We start from the raw sequence: 24,113 nt of genomic DNA on the forward strand, positions 1-24,113 counted from the left end.
ACTGGTTTTAATTTAAGTACATTTTAAAGTTGGTAATATATACTCCAAATTCTTAGATGTTCATTGTCTTAAAATTCCTGTGTGCTGTTGGGTTTTCAGGGATGACCAGTCTTTGAAGTAATTGTCTTTTCCAAAGTTAAACATTATTGAAACAGGGGGGCGCAAACTGCTTTAGGAGGAGGAGGAGTGTAAGAAGAGCTCAGTGAAAGCTGAGCAGTGTGTCTTCTTTTAAACATAAGCAGCAGACAGTCTCTGCTACAGCAACAGAGTCCTGCTCCAAGTGGCTGTGTAAGACAAGTGATTCTAACACTTTGATTAAGTCAGGCATTTTTGTACTCCTTTGAGTATTAGCTTTGAAGATAGTTGCTTCTGCTTAAGAATGTTTGGGAGTGGGATCAAGTCTTGCTGTTTTGTAAATTTTTGTTATTGGTTTTAACTGGAGATAATTGTAGTGTTTAGTGAACCATCCTGTTTCCAGTTTACTTTCAACTTGGTCTTTTATAAACTGTTTTTATTTCTGAACTTCTTCAGCTGTTATTTGTTTTTCTAACTTGACAAGATAAACTCCCTGTTACACTTTATTCCAGGAATCTTTTAGATATGATAAATGTGATGAAATTCTTTTCTGTTACAAGTTGCTAAAGTACTTCAAAGCTTCTTACCCTAAAGATCATTTTGTTAGAGGTCTTGGCCTCAGTTTACTCTACATGAGATTGACTTCCTAATTAATTAGCATAAAATGTTTATTACAAACTTGTGAGAAGAACACAAGAATACAAGTGTTTTTTAGACAAAATGTTCAAGGGTAGAGAAAAAGTCAGCAAAAATAGTGGCAAATGTGTGGCTGAAGTTGTTAGCCTCCTGGCAGTGATTGGCTGAATGTGGGGGAGATCATGAGCGAGTATTTCTCCTCCTTTCTCTGTGGCTGTTCATGGGTGGTTTGTAAAATCTCTGCAATCTGTTCAGTTGCCTAGGCTTTGATGCCTGACAGTTTTAAGTGGTTTATTCAGTCATCTCAAATCTGTTTTTTCTTTGCTATTGTGTCATTATTTTTCTCATGTGGTTTTTATTTCCACAGAGGTCATCTGAACAAGTATACTTTCTTTTTTTAAAAAGCTTTTATTTGAAATATTTACCTTGAAGTATAACAGCCAAGCCATTACTATGACATCAGAGCACTAAGTGATAGGATCTGCAGATGGGTCTGAGAGAATGACTCATTTCCTTTTTGGCCTTTTTTGTTAGTTTTTATGAAATTGAACCTAAACCACCGTAGACAGAGGTTTTTTCATCTTGAAAGCAGCATAAAAAGAAGGAAAGAGTTGATATTGGCAAATGTTGGATCAGAAAATGAAGAAGGCTGCAGTCCACCGCAGGCTGAGCTCTTCAAGGAGCAACTAGTTGTATGGATATTTCCATTTCAAAGCCTTTTATGTTCTGAGCACAAAGCTAGCTGCCTGGAGATGTGACAGAGAGTAAGGAGGGGGGAACACGGATTTTAAATTCTCACTGGATTTAAGAAGATTCCCAGCCTAGCCACTAACATCTTGGACTGCTTCTGTTTTATTTTTTGTTCATTTTCTGTGGTAGTGTTACTTGGGTGTTTGTTTTTGAGGCGCCTCTGTAAAGGTAGTCATTTTCTAATCTCACCTTTCACACCGCAGCAGTGACTTGGCAGCTCATATTGTGTAAACTGCTTCACAGGAACCGTTAGGCTGTGGCTCTGAGCATCGTGCAGCCCCTGCGCCTCTCTGTCCACCGTGAGTTTCAGACAGGAGCCACACCTGTGCATAGTAGACAGAGAAACAGTCGTCAGCGTCCCGACACAGTGAGCAGAGACTGACTCTGCTGGCTCCACGAGTATGGTGTCTTCTCATGCTTTCTGTAATGGTAGAAACAACATGCCCCCCCCCCCCCCCCGCCTTTTTTTTAACTAGTTTGAGATTTCAAGTGGGTGTGGAATATTTTGCTGCATTTAAATGGCTTATAGTCCTTAAGCCTTTGTTGTACCATCTTTCTTTTATTTTTACTACAAATTATATAGTAATTAAATATGTAACTTTGTGTTCAGAGAGCTTACTTGAGTATTCCTTGGATAAGAACAAGAGCAATGAATGAAAGAACAGAAATAATAGACCGGTATTACAAGGATACATTTTTTAAAGTTAGTAAATCCTGTTTTTCAGAGTGGTTTTAGGTTCACAGCAGAAGTGATGCAGGGCAGTTTCCATCGCAGTGGCCCTTCCCTGTGCGCCCTCCCCCACCTGACCTGCACACCACACACCTCTCGCCCGACACCAGCAGCATCTTCGCCAGAGCGGTACACCTGGGACAGTCACTGAGCTGCGTGGACACGCTGCTGCTGCCCCGTGTCCGTCCACAGCTGCACTTGTGTTCGCTCTGTGGGCTTGGACGAGTGTGTGGTGATGGGGAGCCACCATTCGGTGTCACGCAGAGCACTCTCACTCCCTCACAGTCCTCACGCTCTGTCCAGGCCTCCCTCCTCCTCTAGAATCTCAGGGGTGGACTCATACCATAATTTGCCTTTTCAGATTGCCTCACTCTCTTAGTAACGTGCATTTTAGGCTCCTCCATGTCTTTTCGTGGCTTTGATAGCTCCTTTCTTTTTAGTGAGGGACAGCATTTTTTTTTTTTTTCCCTCAGAGTTTATCCGGGAAGCAATCCACTGTCCTTTTAGTTGATAGTTGGTGAGAGAATTTTCAAAATTCAGCTTATTTTGAGTTTGTGGATATATTTAAAATGATAAAGATTTGCGTGCAGCATTTTATTTGAATTTAGATTGTGACATTATGAAACAGTAATAAAGAATGACTCAATAACAGTCATATCAGAACATTTGGAGTCCAAATGAGTGATGTACTTGCAGTGCTTATGTGGACTTCCTTATTTAATTAATCTTCCATCTCTCCAGGCATCTTTGGGACTGCTCTTAGCATCAGTTTCAGAGCTTGATGATAAAGAATATAGGTATAAACTCCTATCACTTAATCAGTATATTTTTGATTAAGTAAAAAATCTTACATCTGGATCTTACAGCTTAACTGCCAACAGAGACATATGTCTGCTTGAGGAGCTCAGATGTATCTGTAAGGGAAAAAGGAACACTCCATACTACATGGGCTGTGAAGGCAGCCCTGAGGGGAGCTCCTGGCATACCTGCCCCTGACTAGTATTAAGTATATATGTTTTGAAAGTTTTGGCAAGTTTTAACACATAAATTACATTACTTTACCATGATTGTTATGTCAGTGATTAAGTATGCATTTTGCATACTTTGTAATATTCTTGTACTTAGTATAACGTAATACCCTCTTCCAACAACGCAGGAGAAGGCTCTACACATGGGCATCACCAGATGGTCAACTGAAATCAGATTGATTATATTCTTTGCAGCCAAAGATGGAGAAGCTCTATTACAGTCAGCAGAAACAAGACTGGGAGCTGACTGTGGCTCAGATCATGAACTGTTTATTGCCACATTCAGACTTAAATTGAAGAAAGTAGGGAAAACCATGAGACCATTCAGGTATCACCTAAATCAAATCCCTTATGTTTATACAGTGGAAGCGACAAACAGATTCAAGGGATTAGGTCTGATAGAGTGCCTGAAGAACTATGAACGGAGGTTCGTGACATTGTATAGGAGGCGGTGATCAAGAGCATCCCCAAGGGAAAAAGTGCAGAAAGGCAAGATGGTTGTCTGAGGAGACCTTACAAATAGCTGAGAAAAGAAATGAAGCTAAAGGCACAGAAGCAAAGGAATGATACACCCATTGGAACGCAGAGTTCCAAAGAATAGCACTGAGAGATAAGAAAGCCTTCCTCAGTGATCAGTGCAAAGAAATAGAGGAAAACAATAGAATGGGAAAGACTAGCGACCTCTTCAAGAAAATTTGAGTTACCAAGGGAACATTTCATGCAAAGATGGGTACAATAAATGACAGAAATGGTATGGACCTAACAGAAACAGAAAATATTAAGAAAAGGTGGCAAGGATACACAGAAGAACTACATAAAAAAGATCCCCATGACCCAGATAACCAGGATGGTGTGATCACTCACTTAGAGCCAGATATCCTGCAATGCGAAGTCAAGTGAGCCTTAGGAAGCATCGTTATGAACAAAGCTAGTAGAGATGATGGAATTCCAGGTGAGCTATTTCAAATCCTAAAAGATGATGCTGTGAAAGTGCTGCCCTCAATAAGCCAGCAAATTTGGAAAACTGCAGTGGCCACAGGACTGGAAAAGGTCAGTTTTCATTCCAATCCCCAAGAAAGGCCATGCCAAAGAATACTCAAACTACCACACAGTTGCACTAATGCTAGCAACGTAATGTTCAAAATTCTCCAAGCCAGGCTTCCACAGTATGTGAATCGTGAACTTCCAGATGTTCAAGCTGGATTTAGAAAAGACAGAGGAACCAGGGATCAAATTTCCAACACCTGTTGGATCATCGAATAAGCAACAGAATTCCAGAAAAATGTCTCTTCCTGCTTTATTGACTATGCCAAAGCCTTTGACTGTGTGAATCACAACAAACTGGAAAATTCTTAAAGAGATAAGAATAACAGACCACCTGACCTGCCTCCTGAGAAATCTCTATGCAAGTCAAGAAGCAACAGTTAGAACTGGACATGGAATAACAGACTGGTTCCAAATTGAGAAAGGAGTACAGCAAAACTGTATATTGTCACCCTGCTTATTGAACTTCTATGCAGAGTACATCATGAGAAATACTGGACTGGATGAAGGACAAGCTGGAATCAAGATTGCTGGGAGAAATACCAATAACCTCAGATATGCAGATGACACCACCCTTATGGCAGAAAGTGAAGAAAAACTAAAGAGCCTCTTGATGAAAGTGAAAGAGGAGAGTGTGAAAGTTGGCTTAAAGTCAACATTCAGAAAATTAAGATCATGGCATCTGGTCCCATCACTTCATGGCAAATAGATGGGGAAACAATGGAAACTGTGACAGACTTTATTTTGAGGGGATCCAAAATCACTGCAGATGGTGACTCTAGCCTTGAAATTAAAAGACACTTGCTCCTGGGAAAAAAACCTATGACCAACCTATATAGCATATTAAAAAGCAGAGAAATTACTTTGCCAGCAAAAGTCCGTCTAGTCAAAGCTATGGTTTTTCCAGTAGTCAGTTATGGATGTGAGAGTTGTAATATCAAGAAATAAAGAAAGCTGAGCACCGAAGAATTGAAGCTTTTGAACTGTGGTGTTGGAGAATACTCTTGAGAGTCCCTTGGACTGCAAGGAGATTAAACCAGTCCATCCTAAAGGAAATTAGTCCTGAATATTCATTGGAAGGACTGATGCTGAAGCTGAAACTCCAATACTTTGGCCACTTGATGCGAAGAACTGACTCATTGGAAAAGACCCTGGTGTTAGGAAAGATTAAAGGTGGGAGGAGAAGGGGATGACAGGATGAGATGGTTGGATGGCATTACTGACTCAATGGACATGAGTTTGAGAAAGCTCCTGGAGTTGGTGATGGACAGGGAAGCCTGGTGTGCTGCAGTCCATGGGGTCACAGAGTCGGACACAACTGAGCAACTGAATTGACTGACTGAACACCTTATACTTGGTAAAACGTAGATAAACATTTCATTGGGATATGCTGAAATGGCAAAATAAATATTAGCAACTTAAGTATTTAAATTTTTAAGTGTTCTCCTGATATATACTTAGGTAAATATGGTTAAGCTTTTTTCTTTAGGTAAAGAAGGTACTTTTCCTTAGACTAAAGTGTAACTATCATTTCTTAATGCATTGTGAAAATATTTGCAGTAGCACTATGAAATATTAGTTATATGTAGAGTGGTGTTTAGTTTTTTAAATAGTGTTAAATATTTATATTTTTTATTTTTTTATTTTTCTTTCAAAATATATTGCTAAAGTGTTTGAAATTAGAGTTTCCTAAATAAAAGTAAAGGGTTTTAGGGTTCTTTTTAATTACTGGATTTAAGTTATATGAGAAGTCTTTTTAAGTGAGTCTCTATAGAGTGTTGTCAGAATTCTTTTTTTTTTTTTTTTAGGCTCAGACTGCCTTTTCTGCAAACCCTGCCAACCCAGCGATTTTATCTGAAGCCTCTGCCCCCGTCTCTCAAGATGGAAGTAGGTTTATTCTTTGGGTTCCTTCTCCTTGAACAGAGATACCTGTTAAGCCTTCTTTTACTAAAATAGAGAATCCAGAATATATATATTTTTTAACATATACAGCATGAAATTGGCTGTTAAAGCTCTAGTAGTAAGTTTATTTCAAAACAACCTTTAATCAAGAAAGTGAACTGTGACTATGAAAGTATGTTTATGACTTTATGAAAATTGTTACTTAAATTTCACCCTTTGCAAGTCCTTGATCCACTGAACTGTCCCCTGTCTTAGGGCTGTGGGGCTGATAGCGTTCTCCTTTAGGGGAACTTTCCAAATCCTGGAGTCTCTACTCTGACTCCATACCCTTCTCCTTTGTTCCTTTTCCTTCTAAATTCATAGGAATTCAGGACAGAACTCTTAAACAATATGACTTCAGATACAAAAGGTGTGGCAGTCTCAATGGGAGGGGAGTTGGGAGAGAATGGATGCATGTATGTGTATGGCTGAGTCCCTTTGCTGTCCACTGCAGCCACTACAACATTGTTAATCAGCTCTACTCCAGTATAAAGTGAAAAAAAAATGTTTTTTTTTAAATACAAGAGGAGTGTTAAATAGATTTTTATGGCCTGTCATCTTATAACACTGTTTCCTTTAGAAAATCCATAACTCACATAAAGAGCTTTTGGAAATAGTATCTAACTGTACTGTTCAGTTAAATACTGTTAATATTTAAATGTACTGTTTCAAAGATTTCATTGCTGTGTATTCTTAAACTGATATGATAATAAATTTACAAGCTTTTTTTTTTCTCACAGTTCATTTTTTTGGGTACATTTTATAGCTGTGTTTACTGAATGAATTAAAATGTAGCTGATTTGAAGTGTACATTTTGGTCAGTTGTTCTTAAGTGGAGAATCAGTGGTATGTGTAGAAAATTCCTAATAGGTTTAAGAGAAAGAAAAGGCAAGATAACTTGGAAAAATTATTTCTAGTCTTGAGTATTTAGAAGTCTGAAGTTTCAGTTAAAATGTCTTCATACTTTCACTTTTATTTTTCTGTTTTCCATTTCTAATTGTCATTACAGAGAAAGGGGTTTTCCAGATTACTAATTTAAATTCATCCTAGATTTTATAAAATAAATGTGATTTTTAAAAATACAAGTAAAAGTCCATAATAACAATGGTTTTTTAAAATATTCTACTAGTTTTTTTTCTCTACTCATTCATTTGTTATTAGATCTCTATCCTAAGCTATATCCTGAGCTCTCTCAGTACATGGGCCTGAGTTTAAATGAAGAAGAAATTCGTGCAAATATGGCCTTGGTCCCTGGAGCACCAAGTCATGGGGTATGTATAATGTAATTCGTTCTGAATTATATAAAATCATACTTTACACAGAGATATAAGCTAACTCGTCTTTGTGGCAAACTCACAAATTTATAGCCTTAGCATTGATCTCTTCTCAGGATTGCCTTCTAGGTATTGCTTTTTACACAGTCTACTTCCTTCTGTGCTGTTACCACTTTTCTGATTTATTAGGAGTTAAAGATTCAGGTGCCTTTAACTGGTACATTCTCCTTTGTCTTCTGCATTTAGTTACAGACCTAGTGACTCTGCTTCTGGTGTGTTTCTTGTATTCATGTTATTCACTGTAGGCTTGCTGTAGCCCTGTCCATGATTTATACCTCTAACCTAGATGTTACACTTGGCTCTTCTTCCAGTAACTCCTCTAGTAACTTGTTATATCAATGAATGCTGAGCTACTGCTAACTTTATCATTCTGAAATTCAGGTCTGTTATCGTTTTTTTGCTCATAATCTTTTTAAGTTTAAAGCTTCTTACAGTTTGACCCCAAATTCTTGGCTTAAATATAGTGTGTCTCAGTCTTTTGTTAAGATTGTTGCTATAAGACTGTAATACCTTTCAGTACTTGTCATAGGTAAATGCATAACTTCATGAAGACAGCCTTTATGTCTCTGTTGTTGCCATGACTCCCATGCTTAGTACAGTACCTGGCTTTCAATTTATTCACCAAATATTTATTGAAAACTTGCTTACATCAGTCAGGGTCCAGGTGGAACAACAGAAATCACAAAGAATTTTAACAGAGATAACAAGAAATCAGAGAGGTTGAAGAATTGAAAAAAGCAAAAGCGGAACCCAGAAAGCTGCTTCTCCTAGAACTGGGGCATACAGGATGGGGGTTACAGTTCGCAGAGCCAACAGTGTTGGTGGAGGAGCCCCGTGAGCTGGGCCTCAGGGGAGGGGCCCCTGTGATGGGTGCTGGTACCTCTGGGGGCTGCAGGGAGGCTGTTCTGCCAGTGTCTGGAATCTGGAGACTGGAGTCACCTGCTGCCAGCAGCATGAAGGGCTGGCCCCAGGCAGTACTGGCAGGAGCAGGAAGCAGACAGGAAGGGGCAGGCCCTGGCACCTCCTCCTCGAGAGGGGTCCTGACCAGAAAGCCATGGCAGAAGAGGGCTCACCACAGAGGGTGGGCTTGGAAGGCACGGACAGTCTGTGATGCTTGCTGGCCTCTCTTCTCTTCAGTGTGCCCACAGGCTTCTTTCTTCACATTTCATCACATTTGTTGATGCGCAACAAATATTTTCTGGTAAGGGAACCATAGTAAGTACGTTCAGCTTTACTAGCCAGTGTATACAGAGACCTTGAGAGGCTTTCGGGCAGAAATGAGCTTGAGAGGCCTGAGAGACAGGACCTCGGTGAGGGCAGATGAGACAGAATGTGGCGGCAGATGCACTGGGGGGTGACATTGGCAGGGCTGTCAGGCCAGGTAGTCTGCGGTCTTGTGGACAGGGTAAGGGGTTGGGGGTCTGAGTTGTGGGATTAACAAAAGGGTTTCAGTGCTTGCTGTGTGGAGGGGAAATAGAAGGGCAAGAGTAGATGGTGGTCATAGTAGCCTTAGCAGGAGGGAGCAGTGGTCATGTGTTGGTCATATGGATCATGGTAAGAACACCGAGTAAGCACTTAACTGCACTTGCTGGAAAAAAATTGTTTTCCAAAAGTTATACTCCAAAGCTCCTCCCTTTTGTCCTATGTTTCAGCTAAACTAAATTCATTTGCTTAATTTTTTCTATCCCATTGCCTGATTTTTATGCTTTTATAGCTGTAATCATTGAATTTTTGTAATTCTTCAAAAGTTGTATTTTCTGGTATTGTGCTTGATTTGTGGTATGGCTCTTTGTGTGTGTGTGGTGTCCTGGTGACTGTGATTCTGAACGGAGACATTCGCAGCCTGTGTGTGTGCGGCTGAGGTTTCTCTCCCCCATCATGCCTGCTCTGAGCATCACGGTGTCAGACCAGAGCTTTTCATGACAGGTTCCGGTTAAGACGCCTTGGTAACAAATATGCTCTTCCCTCATTTTCTTTGGTAGAGGAAAGGGTCCACTTAAAACACTAAATTCATTTTGGTCAAGAAAAAAAATAAGGAATGTGAGGCCTGGTACCTAACGGAGTCCCTAGTACAGCTATTCTCCATACAGTTGGTTAATCCACAGATGTTTACTAAAGGGACGAAAAATAACATTTGTCTTGCGTGTGTCAGCACTTGAACAATAGGTGCTTGTAGTCCTCGTAGTGGAGCTGTGAGGTGAGAAGTTTGCCTCTGTAATAAAAACTCTGAAAGAGTAAGTACATTGTTGAAGGCCATATAAAAGAACCCTCAGGAAGATGCTGTGTGAATTTAAAAGTAAAGTACAGCGTTTATAAAGTTCAAGGATAATATGTTTGAGTTGAAAACAAGCCAGGGTACACATAAAACAAATGCCAGTGAATTCATCGGGCAGCAGAGTCATTGAGTCTGCTGGAGATGGTGTCTGGGGGGTAAGTTACTTGCAGAATTAGTTTTAAAAAACAAAATAGGGTCATTTTTGCAAAACTCATATCTGAAGGAAATAATTGGCAGATTACATTTTAGGAAACCACAACAGAATATGTTCAGTTTTGGATTTTCTCAGGGCGCGTGTTTGCGAATACTGACGTGTTGCATGTGTCTTTGTCAGCAGTTGGTGGCACGGCCTTCCAGCATGGACCACATGGTGGCCCCTGTCACTGGTGGCGACACTGGGATCCGCAGAGCGGAGATCAAGCAAGGGATCCGAGAAGTCATCTTGTGTAAGGATCAAGACGGGAAGATCGGGCTCAGGCTGAAATCCATAGACAATGTAAGCGCTTTCAGTACTCTTGTCTGATTAGCTGTTATGTGACCCAGTTACAATTTAAAATGTAAATCCTTTAATGAAGTGTAATGGTGCTCTCTGATCAAGACTACTTTTAATCTGCTTTTCCACGTGAGATGCTACCCTGTTCTGAAGAGGCAGAGCTGGGACTTGAGCATTACCCAAGATGAATTTTTTCTGAGTCCTTTTTCTGGAATAAAGTTCACTAGTCTGCGTGTATTATAACATAGTTCATACAAGGAGAATGCTGGCATTGAAATAGGGTAACGTGTGGAAGTTAAGACTGATAGGTGAGGGTCAGTGGTCTTGTGTATTTTTAAACTAAAAGAGGATCATGTGACTTGTAATGTGGTTTTGGGTTTGTTATTTCCATCCTTGAATTTGACTTTCATGGGGCATTTTCCAGGCAACGGTGACTTTCTAAAGTACATTACTTTACCTCTCGCCTTTCCAGATGGAAGAAACGAAACCTGGTTACTCTGTGGGGAAGCACTTAGGATCACTAAGGAGGTGCTGAGTCTTTACCCTGATTTGTGGGTTTCCAAGTTATTTATTGGGCTTCTTCTCAGTCTTCGGTCTCATAGCTCAGCGCATCCAGCTTTTGCATGTAGAAGATGTGGCGCCTGGCGGAAGATGTTTGAGGCCAGTCCCGGGCCCCACCTGCCTCCCCAGAGGCTGAGGGCATTGTGTCTTGGCACACTTGTGGCTTGTGTGAGACCCTCATTGAGTGTGCTGCTCTGGGAAGCTCGTACTTCACTGCCCTCTCTACATCCTAGAGAGAGACCATACTCTCCCCAGCTCCACCCCTGCAGCAGTTATCCTTGCAGTGGTTTGTCCAGTGGCCGAAGCTTGTAGGTGTGGCCACTCTGCTGGGTGCCGCCCTCAAGTACAGGATACGCAGCACCGAATCTGAGGCAGCTCAGGATGGAGAAGGGGTGCAACCTGTGGTTGCTTTCATCTCTTACCTGGCACATGCCTTTTATACTTGGCTTGTTTATAGTGTTCAGCATCTGAAATTTAGTTTACATGAGTAAAAATATCCTGTGGGTTTAGTTCTCAGTTACCTGTACTTGAGTTCTCTGTATTTGCCTCGTAGATTTTTAAGAACGGGGGTTGTATTCCGTGTACCCACCTTTTTAGGCTGTTTAATAGTAGTGATTATGCGTAATTTAGCAAGCGGGTAAAGGAATTCTTCACTCAAAAGGTAAACTTCTGACCTTAACCTATCACTTTTCTTAAATGAAACTTCCAACACTTTACTGTCTTTCCCCCTAAATAATGACCAGGTGCAGTAATACCTGTTTGGTATTCTATCAGACTCATGGAACCTTACATTTCTTATAGTAATCTGACTTTATTTTCCTTAGTTTTTTTATTCCAAGGTGGAGGGGGTGATGGAAGTTGGTCAGGTGAGTCATGATGTGTGCTAGAAATTACCACTCAGATCTTCCTGTTGCCTTGATGGCATTTTCAGTTTCCTTCTTGGGAGTAATGAAACACACTTGTGTAGTTTTCCCCTTTTTTAAGAAAAATTACCAGAGTAGCTGCCTAAACAGTTGGTTCCTGATTTTCCAGCACTTACTTAGTGATTTCCATCCTCCAGGGTATATTTGTTCAGCTTGTCCAGGCCAATTCTCCGTCCTCCCTGGTGGGCCTGCGGTTTGGGGACCAGGTACTGCAGATAAACGGCGAGAACTGTGCTGGCTGGAGCTCGGACCGGGCGCACAAGGTGCTCAAACAGGCTTTCGGAGAGAAGATCACCATGACCATTCGGGACAGGTGAGCCAACTAAACGCCACATGTGGACATTCAGGACTAGTTTTCCATTTTCTTAGGGTTTTAAGATTCTGGAAATACAGCATTTTGTTGCAGAAAATAATCAAATGTTATTGATTAGTTTTATATTTATACTCTTGTAGTTCTGTGTTGCTTTCACTTTCTTACATAGTTTGACTTTTTAAAAACAGTATTCTGGTTTTGCATACACCTTATTTCAGAGCTTACAGAAATTTGTCCTTTGAGAAGTTCCTTTCCTGTCTTAATCAGTTTCTCTGGAAAATGAAAGGTAACAGCAACAAGTGTCTGGACTTTGCCCCTGGTTTCCTGCTCAGAGTGGATACATCGGGGCCTAGCAGTTCCCAAAACCCAGCCTGGCCTTCTGGGTGGCTGAGGCTCGAGTCCTTGGTGGGAGCATCATCTTTAGCTCGTTTATAATGGAACTTGCGGTACCTGTGCTACGGACACCACCACCTTCTCGGCCACGCAGGGGTTGAGGGGCAGACCTTGTAACACATTTTTAGCTTTGGCATTTTTGTTCATACTGGTTCAACTGGCTTTTATCTACCTTTGTGTTTTCGCTTTGAATAATACATGGTAGGTATTAAGTAAACATTTTGCAGACAAATGGCACTTTTGCTCTTATGTGAGCAAAGTTTCAAAAAGTAACTTGGATCACCAGGAAGACATGACTGCTGTGAACTTTATAATGTAAAATTCGTATTTATTTTGCACATGAAACATGTGCAGTAACAGGTTGTCAGTGCTCAGAGTGGATGCCATCTTTCTGAAGCTCCTCCCTTTCTAAGGGACTGGGAGCTTCCGTCTTACTGCTGCAGCAGAAAAATACCTTTGTAAAGTTTTCAAAATCAAGATGTGAGAAATATTACAAAGGTTCTAAGTATTTCCTAAGAAAAATTAAGCTCCAGGAAATACTAAAAAGTTAATTCATTTTTAACACTGGTTTTTGCTCACACGTAATGTTAACGTAAAGGAAAAAGCACACTGGTAAACTGCGTGAAGCATTGTGTTAATTCTTTGATTCTTAAAAGAAGGAAATCTTGATTAGTCCAGCCATAATGGAGAGAGTTTTTAAACTTTTACACGAGATGTACATACCAAGGCAAATAGTTTTGAAATAATTTATGGTAACAAAGTATCCAGTACACCATAATGGAAATCCATTGACATGTTTACCTTGGAATTACAATTTTAATTGAAACTGTTATGCTCACAGGCCCTTTGAACGGACAATTACCATGCATAAGGACAGTACTGGACACGTTGGCTTTGTTTTTAAAAATGGAAAAATCACATCCATTGTGAAAGACAGTTCTGCAGCTAGAAACGGCCTTCTCACGGAACATAACATCTGTGAGGTCAACGGACAGAACGTCATCGGACTGAAGGTCAGAGCAGAACTTACGTCGTGTTGTTTAGTTTTGGAAGTCTCTTTTTCATTTGTCTGTTGGGGTGGTGCTGTTAGTGACCAAAATGGAGACATTCTTTGTCGCGCTGGCTGTGCCCTCATGTTACATCTAGAATTGTGGCCTCTGTACCGGGGGTCAGGGTGAGATCTCTGAAGTCCCTTGAACTAGAATTCTGTGAAGACCTGGGCAGTGAAGATGTTGATGAGATCCTGAATGAATGGTTGCTTTTTTGTCCAATTGCTTTTTTCAGTCCAGGGGTTGTAGGAAAAATATGAGTAATAGTTTATGGCCAAATTAGTACTTCATTTTTATGGTTTATGCCCTCCACAAATTCCTAAATAGAACTATTTTGAGGTCTAAAGGTTTTCATTAAGAATTAATGTTAGCAGAGGGGATGTGGTAATATTGTATATGGGGGCAATTATTTAATCTCTAGAAAAAGAATGCTATGTTGGCTAATATATTCAACGTAGTTTACTTAGTTTTGTTGCCACTGATGAAGTTGTGATTCTAATGAATTAAAACTTGCTAAAGAAACTGGAAAAAATTTAAATAGCAGGAGTCAGGATTTTAGAGACATTAGCAAAACCTCAGAACATATATTTCTTTACCAAGAATAACTTAGTTTTATATTTAATAGAGCCTCTCAGAATTTTCATTGTTTTCCACAGGACTCTCAAATTGCAGACATATTGTCCACAGCTGGAAATATAGTGACTATTACAATCATGCCTGCTTTTATCTTTGAACACATTATTAAACGGTAAGTAGAGAATTCTTTGACTTCATTCTGTGCTCATGTGATTTCATAGAGGCTCTGTACTTTAATTCTCAAGCTTCTCAAACCTTTGGTTCTTTAGTGGATGACGTTGGCATTATTCAGAAATTTGAAGTATTTAAATTATTTACATTTTGGAAGTCCTCAGGAGTGAGGGCTGGAAGCTGAGGAGAAAGAAAAAAACAGGGGTGGCTGGGGCTGTCTGCCCGGTAGCATCTTACATTCTGTCCTGGCTCAGCCAGCACAGTCCTTTCAGTATCTACATGAAAGATAAATGATATTTAAAACATTAAAAGATGTAACTCCTGTAATGGAATGTTTGTTTACCCAGAAGCTGGAATAGAATGCAGCTAGCTCCTTTTGGGGGTTGTTGTGGGGAGAATTGTCAGGACTAATCCATGAAGAGCTCACTTGTCTTAAATCAGTGATAGCCTCCCCACCCCATCCCACCCCCGCCAAAAAAAGAAAAATCCCACACATATTTCCCTCTAGTTCATAGCATTAATAGCATTGTCTTTTTTAACCATTCAGCCTTAACATACAAGGATTGAAGGACTTACCTGTATCTATCTTACTGGCCAGGATAGATAGCTTATTTGCAATCAGCTAGATTACCTGAAACCCTTAGAGCTGAACTCATTAAAAAACCTGCTCTATTCCCACTTGATGCTAACAGTACTGAGTTTGAATTAGAGTTTTCTTGAATCATTGTAGCAGTTTTGAAAAAAGAAACCCAACCCTCAGTATCTAATAAAAGTAACTGTCTTGTAGGATGGCGCCAAGCATTATGAAAAGCTTGATGGATCACACCATTCCTGAGGTTTAGAAGTCACGGCACAGTGGAAACTTCCCGGAAGTTCTTCCGTTTACGTCTTGGGCAACTGACCTTTCTATTATGCACATGAAGCTTTCTAGGAGCCAGCGAGCATATGCTGCATGAGGACTTCCTGTCTTACAGTAGGGCTGGGGATCTTACTGTTCGATCCAGTGTATCTTGTTCAGACATCAAGATAGTTGTAGCCTTACCCTGGTTTTACAGTTGAAAAGACTTTTACAGACTAGCTTCTTTACTGGAAACCTGATGCTTTCACAAGCCTTGTGAGTAGGATGACTGCGACAGGCTCAGCTCTGTTAGAAGCGTCACCTTGATAGAGAGCAGTGCTTAGTTCTGTGCTGTGTTTGCATTTTTACTGTGTCACCATAGTGCATTTAGAATTATTTTCCTTCAGTTCTGTAACACCAGCTAAGTAACACTGGTTTCATTCCATGTAAGCATTATTAGACAGTGTGTAGCTGCAAGGGACTTATCGATTGTCGTTACATTTTATCTACCTTCACTTAATACGCTTAAACTGTCGCCTTAACTAAGTTAAGCATCTAGAATAAAAGCCAAAATGTAATGATTGCTGCCTTCCTAAACCCAGATGCAGTTCTGCATTCACCTGAGATGTACACTAGCCCTGCGCAGTCTTGACAGTACATCCCAAGCTAGCACAGCTGCTGACTTGCATTTGAGATTTTCTAGTCTTTCCTTGTGTAATGGGAACTTCTTCTAAAAGTAACTGATATCACTTTTTGAGAAATGAAGCACTGTATATTTAATGTAAAAATTCTTGTACTAAATAGAATGAACCTTGACTCCTTTTTTCATGTGTAGATTAAGTGGGCTAAGACCTGATTGTGGCATTTACACAGTATGTAACCTAGCTGCCCCAGGACGGCCTTAGGACACTGTCCTGGTCATATGTTCCATTTCCTGCCTCTTCCCTGCTCACAGAATGACACATTATCCTGATTTTTTTTCCCATCTCTTTGGCTTATGCCTATTCTGTTTTAATTAAAAATGTATAAATAAAGTTAAGTTCTAGTCTGTCTGTCATTGCATCATTTGAAAATGTCAGGCTTGTAGGAGGGTCCTCTCCCAGAGTGGCCAACACCCAGGAGCCTGGGGCAAGCCTTCTATGCTGAGACGCCCTGCGTGTCCAGAGAAGTACCTTCAGCCTGGAAGCCCAGACACACTGGAGGCCGAGCAGCGGGGCCTCAACGAGCCTATCGATTCTCCTGGTGACACCCAAGCCATGTTTGACATTCAGGATACACCAGTGGTTTTTAAATAAGAGAGAAAAATCTTACCTCGCATGCTTTCTGTGGTTCAGAGGTTGAATACAAAATAATTAGTGCTACTGATTCATGGCTTATCTTGTGTGGAATTCAGAAAAGCCAACCAACTCAAGCTTTTTCAGCGATGTTCTTCCTCGGTATCTGTATGGACTTGGCTCTGAAGATAGTTCAGAAGTACAGGGTTACATAGTACTAAGGATGGTTTTCTAGAAGGATTGACATTTGAAGTACCTAGTAGTTTGTGCTAAGTCATTTAAATAAAGAAAATGAGAATTTCATTACAGAAAAATATTTTTAATGTCATAGAAAAGATGAGCATTTAACAGCCATAATGAAATAAACCATTCCTATACACAGTAAACTGTTATAAGAACTGCTAATCCTTGCCCAGGTTCTCAGAATCTGGGGCCAGCAGGTTATAGAAAGTGACCACTCCATGAAAACACACATCCCCAATCCAGCAGGCATGCCGCAAGTGTGTCCGTTAGATAGGGTGGCTTGGCAACAGCGGAGAATACTCAGGGTTTCTTGCAGAGCCCTTAAACTGTTCGGTGCTTTCGGGAGGTCGCCCCCAGCTGGTTGAGTTACCTTTCAGCTGCTCGCTCTCGCCCAGACTTGCTTTCTGACGTCAGCACCCTGGGACAGCCGCCTGCCTCACAGATGTTCCTTCCCCAAATCTCCCACGCCTTCATCCGCCTTAGAGGATGACAGCTAACAGCTTTCAGTGAAGTCACCATGATTTATACAGTCTAAAACCACAAATTTCTCATGTGGTGAAATTTGTAATTACTATAATTGCACATTCACCAATTCCTTTAAAAGTTTGGTTTAAAAGTACATTAAATAGAGTTCAAAAACATTCAAGGAAAAGGCACTTAATACTGCAACTTCCAGAACATAATTTGTCTGTCTTCCCCTCCTGTGATGACGTTGCTACACTGTTCGTTCATCCACATACATGTCACGGCACCTGCGAGGAGAGAGACGCGGTTAGGGGTGAGCTGCCCAGCTGGCACCACGTCGTCTTGTCCTGTGAAGCAATCTTTGCCTGAACTCAAGTGCTTAGGACAAGGAACTTGGGAAGACTAGGAAACCATGTAGATGTAATGCTACAGCCAAAACAGCTGGGAATCACAGATGTGTAACAGTACAAATACTACACCTACAGCAAGTTAGGAATCAGATGAGAGGGACAAGTGGGGAACTGGTGTGAGAGTGCTGATTTCCGTTTCTATCAGGTGAGCGGAGGAAGGCAGGCATAGACCTCACTTCAATGTACAATGTTGAAATAACCACACATAACAGTGACAATGGGAAGAGGATGGAGGTAGGCTGTCAACAGTTACTTGTAACCATCGACACAACAATTCACTGTCCTCCAAATGCTCTAAGGGAAAACATGGAAATGTAAGAAAACTAAGAAGCCAACAGGCAGAAGGACACAGACATACACAAGAACACATCCTTGGATAATAGACACCAGGTCACCAGCTGGAGAAGTCCTCCAAGGAGGGGACCTGGGAAGGTGGAAGCCACTGGGAGCAAGACTGTTTTCTCTGTAATTTGTTACTTTCTTTTTCTTGGTGACAAGGCATGCAGGATCTTGGTTCCTGGACCAGGCGTTGAACCTGTGCCCCATGTGGCAGAACCACCAAGTCCTAACCACTGGACGCCAGGGAAGTTGCTTGTTTTTTAAAAACTTTTGGGTCTTAGTTGCAGCATGTGGGCTCTAATTCCCTGACCAGGAATCGAACCTGGGCCCTCTGCGTTCTCTTAGCCACCGAACCACTAAGAAAGTTGCTTTTTTATATATATAATACAATAAAAACTGTATGCATGTGTTAAAAAAAAATCTACACCTTTTACTTTTTTGTCCTCTCTATGTAGAAGTTAATGTAAAAACTTTCCATTTTGGAGTCAAATGTCTGCAAAGACAGATCTAAATCCTGAAAGAACCAAGAGACTCAGGTGGCCAGGCTGGCCAGGATCTGGAGGGGAATGTTCACAGCACAGAGGCCCCGGGGGCTTGTAACCTGAGAAAAGCGTGGCCACTGGTGGGAAAGGAGGTGCTGGAGCACGTAGGGAGAAGAGGCAGGTCAGCAGCAGACAGCTTACCCCCGTGGCCCTGGATCCTCTTGCTGACCCTTCCCCCGAGGAGGTCCCAGACGAGCAGCTCCCCAGACTGACTGCCAGATACGACGGAGTTTCCATCCCAGAGAAAGCACCTGCAAGAAGGATTTGGCAGTCATCCCTCGTCAGGAAGGACGGACTAGACCAGGCCCAGTGTGGTGACGGTGAGCCTGTCTGTAAAAGTCTTCATCGTGAGTAACCTGAGTACCTCTGGGGCTCGTCCGCAGTCAGAGATGAGATGAGCATTCCTGTCTGTACGTCGATGACGTTCAGACGGCTGTCGGCTCCTGTGCTCAGGACGTGGCGACTGTCTGCAACGTGGGGCGGGACAGGGTGCAGGTTACAGCTTTAGATCATCTGAGATTTCATTTCTGAGTCCAGGAGCCCAATGTTCACATGAGTTACTTGTATTAACCAATGAGGACCATCCTCTCTGTGAAAAGCTTCTGTGTTTAAGGCACTGGCCTGATGACCCTTTGGTGTGAATTCATAAATTAATTTCTCCAGTGATTTGAGCAACCAGCAAGAATATGATACAGCTTTTCTAATAGGAACACATGCCATATGCACTGTGTTCTCCCATGAAGCAGCCTTAACCCACAGGCAAAACCCCTTTTATCAGCAAATAGCATTTTTGTCGTTTAGTTGCTCAGTCACGTCTAACTATTCGTGACCCCATGGACTGTAGCCAGCCAGGCTCCTCTGTCCATGGTATTCTCCAGGCAAGAATACTGGAGTGGGTTGCCATTTCCTTCTCCAGTGGAATCTTCCTGACCCAGGGATCAAACCTGCATCTCCTGCATTGGCAGGCTGATTCTTTACCACTGAGCCTCCTGGAAAACTGTTTTTACGTTCTTATTTATTTCAAAGTAGTAATTCCAGTTCCCCTGGTATCTGTATTAAAAAAGGATGCTACCTGGGCTGAAAGCACTGTCGCCTACAGTCCCCTCATGACATGGAATCTGGTGTAACAGGGTGGCCGTGGTGAGGTCCCAGATGGTCACTGTGCCTTCCTTGGTGCCTGAGGCCAGCAGTGTGCCGGCAGCGTTCAAACTGATCGTATCCACCTGGAGAAGGAAGCACATGCGGTATTCTGTCAGAACCACGGTCATGAAGCTGTGTTTCTCAGCCCGTTCTTTCAGCACCACCTATTGCGCGATGGTTCATTTACAAGTGAAATCTTCATAGGCCAGTGACTACAATCAAGTGTTACTGGAAAACGCTGTTTGACAAAGAGCCTAAAATTGACGGACTCAGAATAGTGACTCCATGTGCGACAAGCGGCAGGGCATGCCAGGCTGCCTGAAGCACAGGGGCTCTGTGAGGATGTCGGGGGTTTGGGGGAACTGGGGGATCTCAAGGTTGGCTAAACTACATCCTGTATAAATATTCCTCAACCCTGGTTATTCTGCTGACCGTGAAGATCAGGCAACAGTTCACAGCCTAGAGGGAAGACAATACCACAGGCACAGCGCCAGATGCAGCCGTGCCCGCGAGGAGACAGACTGAGTGAAGAGGACATGGTGCCAGCTGAGTTCTGCCCCTGCTGCGAGCACCAGGCCGTGTAGACACGTCAGTGTCCTCACACTAGACAGAGTGCTCCTTCCACTTAAGGTGTCGGAAAACACATCCAGCTGCCCAAGTAGTTTGAGGGTACCCATATATTCAATGTCACGCTCGGAAATTGGTCTTGTGGAAATCTGGCTGGAGGGCAGCCAATTCTCAAACAGCAAAACAGGGAAAAAGGCACAGTGGACTAGGAAACCCAAAGGGTCAACTTGAAGAACTGACAGCCCCCATGCTCTCCTGCAATGAGCAAACTAAAAGATGAGCAAGCCAAGAACCCACTTCCCCCGGTGGTTTCCACTGGGCCCAGGTACTCACGCTGACATCGTGCTCCAGCTCAGCCAGCAGCTCAAAGTGCTGTTTCCTGGCACACGGCATCTCCGCGGGGACCCCGGACCACACCTGGGATGGGACGCATTGCAGAGCACTTCCTTTAAGAGCACTGCTAACACGCAGCAAACACTCTCCTGACTGACCAACTCCCACTTAACAGCTCCCAGCAGAACGAAGCATCTTAAGGCTGTTTCTCTGCCCCGTGCCTGCACTCTTAATTCTGCCACCCGTGCTTCCTAAGGGTCCACTGTGCCCGGGTCTGCTCCACCCCTTGCACTTACTGTTGTGACTTAAGTTCTCTGTGAACTAAAACTGAAGTGCAGAAGTGCAGTCATGTCTATTAAGGTTTCGAGTGCTCAGTCGTGTCTGACTCTTTGCAACCCCGTGGACTGCAGCCCGCCAGGCTCCTCTGTCCATGGGATTCTCCAGGCAAGAATGCTGGAGTGGGTTGCCATGCCCTTCTCCAGGGGATCTTCCCGACCCAGGGATCGAACCCACGTCTCTCATGTCTCCTGCATTGGCAGGTGTATTCTTTACCACTAGCACCACCTAGGAAGCTCCATTAAGGTTTTGAGAAAACTCAAAAAGGCAAGTTGCCAAAAAAGTTTACTGACATTACATGTAGGCAAGAAAATTTACCAACAAAAGTGCCCCCTCTGGGGGAAGCAGAAATGATGAAAAACTTGAAGGAATTCTAATGGCTTGAGGTTCTTGCTTTCTGTTTACATAAAAGCAGACTGGAAACCAAGGATGATGAATGCGTTGTGGTTCATGCAGCAAAGTTGTGCAAGATTTCAGAGAAAAGGCCAAGTGTGGTCCTGCGTCAGTAATGATGACAAGTGTGTCTGTATTTTTCAACGATTCTCCACTTATTTTGATATTTTCTGATTCACTGGTCAACTGCTAGTTCCACAGCTGCATGAGCTCAGATGGGCCGCTGCATGTTTCTCTAATGAACCACTCGACCCCCGGTGGAGCACATAGGGCAAGCTCAGGAAAACATCTTCCCACACCGCACACTAAACACACGAAGGTAATAACCTCCCGTATCCTTCCATATCACTCTCACTTTATGAAAGGCAGTGAAAAAGTGACTGAACACATCAACAGCAGGGAGGTGAATGGCTTATACTATTTATATTACCCAAACATTTTAATCTAGAAATTATATATAAACCTTCACAGTAGAGTCCCACGATGCAGAATACAGCCTGTTGTCATGCCAACAGATCTTACTAACAGCATCATCATGTCCCATTAATGTGTCCTGGCGTCTTCCAAATGCTATGGAATAAAAATAGCTAAAAGATAATGAGAATTATTAAGACAGCATTCCAGCTCAACGTTAAGATTCTTAAATACATTTTCAAGAAGCATTAGATTGTTTAATTCTACGCTCACTAAGGCCCACTGGAATTACAAATCATTTGTTCTCATGTTATCAAACCAAATACTTAAAAAGGGAATTTAAAACTAGAAATTTCTAGGTCTGGCTCATCTGTGTTTTCACCTCAATTTAAAAACTTACAGAAAGATAGAATCCAACTGGAGGAATTATTAGATTCAAACAATGTCTCACTCCTTTGTGACCCCTCAGACTATCCCACCAGGCTCCTCTGTCCATGGGATTCTCCAGGCAAGAATACTGGAGTGGGTTGCCATTTCCTTCTCCAGGGGATCCTCCTGGACCAGGGATTGAACTCACATCTCCTGCATTGCAGGCGGATTCTTTGCCACTGAGCTGCCAAATAATCACATTCAAATCCAACCATCCTCATCTGTTCCCTTTTGAAAACAGTTAGGGAGTCCGCGCTCCCCTCCAGAGGGAGCTACGCGGCGTGAGGAGTTAGGGAGGGGCCCGCAGATACATACATGTTATTATCCCAGGAAGAGCTTATGACAGTGGCGTCTCCTGGTAAAAGTAAACAGGATGATAAAGCCTGAAATACAAGTGACTCACCATTAATAATTTACAAAAATTAAATGACTCCTTAATGTGATAAAACTATCTGACAAGTTCCCCCCAAAATTAATCCCCAATTCTGGTTATGTTGGCCTTCCTCATATTCATGAAGTTTCTCTTCATTTGGCTAATTCCAGATGCCTCGTTTCCTCCCGAAGGTAGAAAAGTGAAAGTGTGTCGAGTGTGCAAGGACCTAGCGTGATGGTTCTCAGGGGGTCCAGGCGCCCTCACTGCCCTGGGCTGAGGGACCCCTACTTACATCAGAGTCGGTGGGGTGCAGGTAGGGACTGTCTTCAAGAATCCCAACACCCACTCTGGGTTACAGACTCAGGTGGGGAAGGAAAACTTCCAAAATCTTTAGGGAATTTCAAAATCTTTTGGATGCTTTACATCAACAATAAAAAGTGTGTGTGTGTGCTTTTTTTTTTTCAGAAGAACTGACTTTCTAGTATTAAATATCAACTTAGAAATGCATTAAAAGTTATATAAGTGGCACATATACATTTAGTCTGACAGTTCCAAAAAAGGCATGATCTGTTGAGAATTCTACTGGATAGCAATGTAAGCTTTCTAGGCTACAAATAAAACCACAAAAACACGAGAAAGAGGTAACCAGAAAAAATTTCTAATTTACAAGGCATCTACCTAAGGCATTCTGTAGCTACCACACAGAAATAAACCCAATTATCTGGGAAGAAACAAATGTCACGTGTGTGTGTATAGCAAACTGCTCCATGAATTTCCACCATAACACTGATGCAAAATGGAAATGAACTCAACTCACCATATTTGAGAATGATATGCTTCTCTGTAGCATCCTGGATTCTTTGGAAAACATCTTCAAGGTGGAATCTAATTTAACAACAACAAAACAAATGCATCAGAAAGGTTTCCTGACCCTTAGACAGGACCAGCACACGCCAAGGTAATGGGCAAGGTGACCGAGGGCTGGGTCCCCCATGAGGACTCTCTAGTCTATGAAGTTCTATGACCTATGGCGCCATGACAAGGAGGTCAACTCAGAGCCACGACCAAAGGCAGAGTTAAACCTAATAACTGATAAGACTCTAAAGTTACACATGAGGAAAAGAGGAAAATATTAAAGAAAACCAAAAGATCTTGGCAATGTAAGGGTTTTTTTTTGTTTTTTTTTTTTAAGTAGCCACATTATAGAGTGATGTACTGCAGGCTTCCCAGGTGGCTCAGTGGTAAAGAATCTGCCTGCCAACGTAGGAGACCCCAGTTTGATCCCTGGGTTGGGAAGATCCTCTGGAGGAGGAAATACTCCAGTATCCTTGTCTGCAGAGTTTCATGGACAGAAGGGTCTGGCGGGCTACAGTCCACGGGGGTCACAAGGAGTCAGACACGACCGACCGACTAAACAGCAAGCCTAGTGCTGCGTTAGCATTTACGGAGGAGAAACACTAACTTTCTAAATAATAAACTGGGGGTTAAAATGCCCAAGCTTTTTAATCTTCTTGCTTAACAGAAGCTTTAGAAGTGCATCAAGGTGACCTCTTAAATAAGATTGCAAATTGCAACGTGCTCCAAACACCCATATTTGAAATATGCAACAATATGTTTTCTAACTTGAAAACATACAACAGGATAAATAAAAGGTGAGATGAGCTTTAAATCATTTCTTCTTTATAGCACAATCTAATATTTCAACCTACTTTTTGCCAACACCAA

General features: G+C 42.1%; 2 protein-coding genes across 5 annotated transcripts in view; one reads left to right on the plus strand and one right to left on the minus strand.

The window, feature by feature from the left end:
* The window catches only part of SDCBP (syndecan binding protein), a 32,387-nt gene extending 16,218 nt beyond the window's left edge, over positions 1-16,169 (plus strand). Inside the window, exons 3-9 of one of the 2 annotated variants that reach the window (XM_052651535.1) lie at positions 6,072-6,150; positions 7,366-7,475; positions 10,148-10,309; positions 11,928-12,103; positions 13,338-13,509; positions 14,202-14,293; positions 15,080-16,169. In XM_052651535.1, coding sequence (XP_052507495.1) covers positions 6,072-6,150; positions 7,366-7,475; positions 10,148-10,309; positions 11,928-12,103; positions 13,338-13,509; positions 14,202-14,293; positions 15,080-15,134 — 846 coding nt within the window. In that variant the 3' untranslated portion in view covers positions 15,135-16,169. The remainder of the gene's footprint in view (positions 1-6,071; positions 6,151-7,365; positions 7,476-10,147; positions 10,310-11,927; positions 12,104-13,337; positions 13,510-14,201; positions 14,294-15,079) is intronic. The other variant, XM_052651536.1, reaches the window with a different exon arrangement.
* Positions 16,170-16,708: 539 nt separating this feature from the next.
* The window catches only part of NSMAF (neutral sphingomyelinase activation associated factor), a 65,069-nt gene continuing 57,664 nt past the window's right edge, over positions 16,709-24,113 (minus strand). For all 3 annotated transcript variants that reach the window (XM_052651430.1, XM_052651429.1, XM_052651431.1), the window contains 8 exons: positions 23,206-23,273; positions 22,331-22,398; positions 21,636-21,759; positions 20,444-20,527; positions 19,476-19,626; positions 18,768-18,870; positions 18,545-18,654; positions 16,709-17,399 (listed from right to left, as the gene is read on the minus strand). In XM_052651430.1, coding sequence (XP_052507390.1) covers positions 17,305-17,399; positions 18,545-18,654; positions 18,768-18,870; positions 19,476-19,626; positions 20,444-20,527; positions 21,636-21,759; positions 22,331-22,398; positions 23,206-23,273 — 803 coding nt within the window. In that variant the 3' untranslated portion in view covers positions 16,709-17,304. The remainder of the gene's footprint in view (positions 17,400-18,544; positions 18,655-18,767; positions 18,871-19,475; positions 19,627-20,443; positions 20,528-21,635; positions 21,760-22,330; positions 22,399-23,205; positions 23,274-24,113) is intronic.

Source organism: Budorcas taxicolor, chromosome 14 (genome assembly GCF_023091745.1).
Source record: "Budorcas taxicolor isolate Tak-1 chromosome 14, Takin1.1, whole genome shotgun sequence".
Classification (NCBI taxonomy): Eukaryota; Metazoa; Chordata; class Mammalia; order Artiodactyla; family Bovidae; genus Budorcas; species Budorcas taxicolor.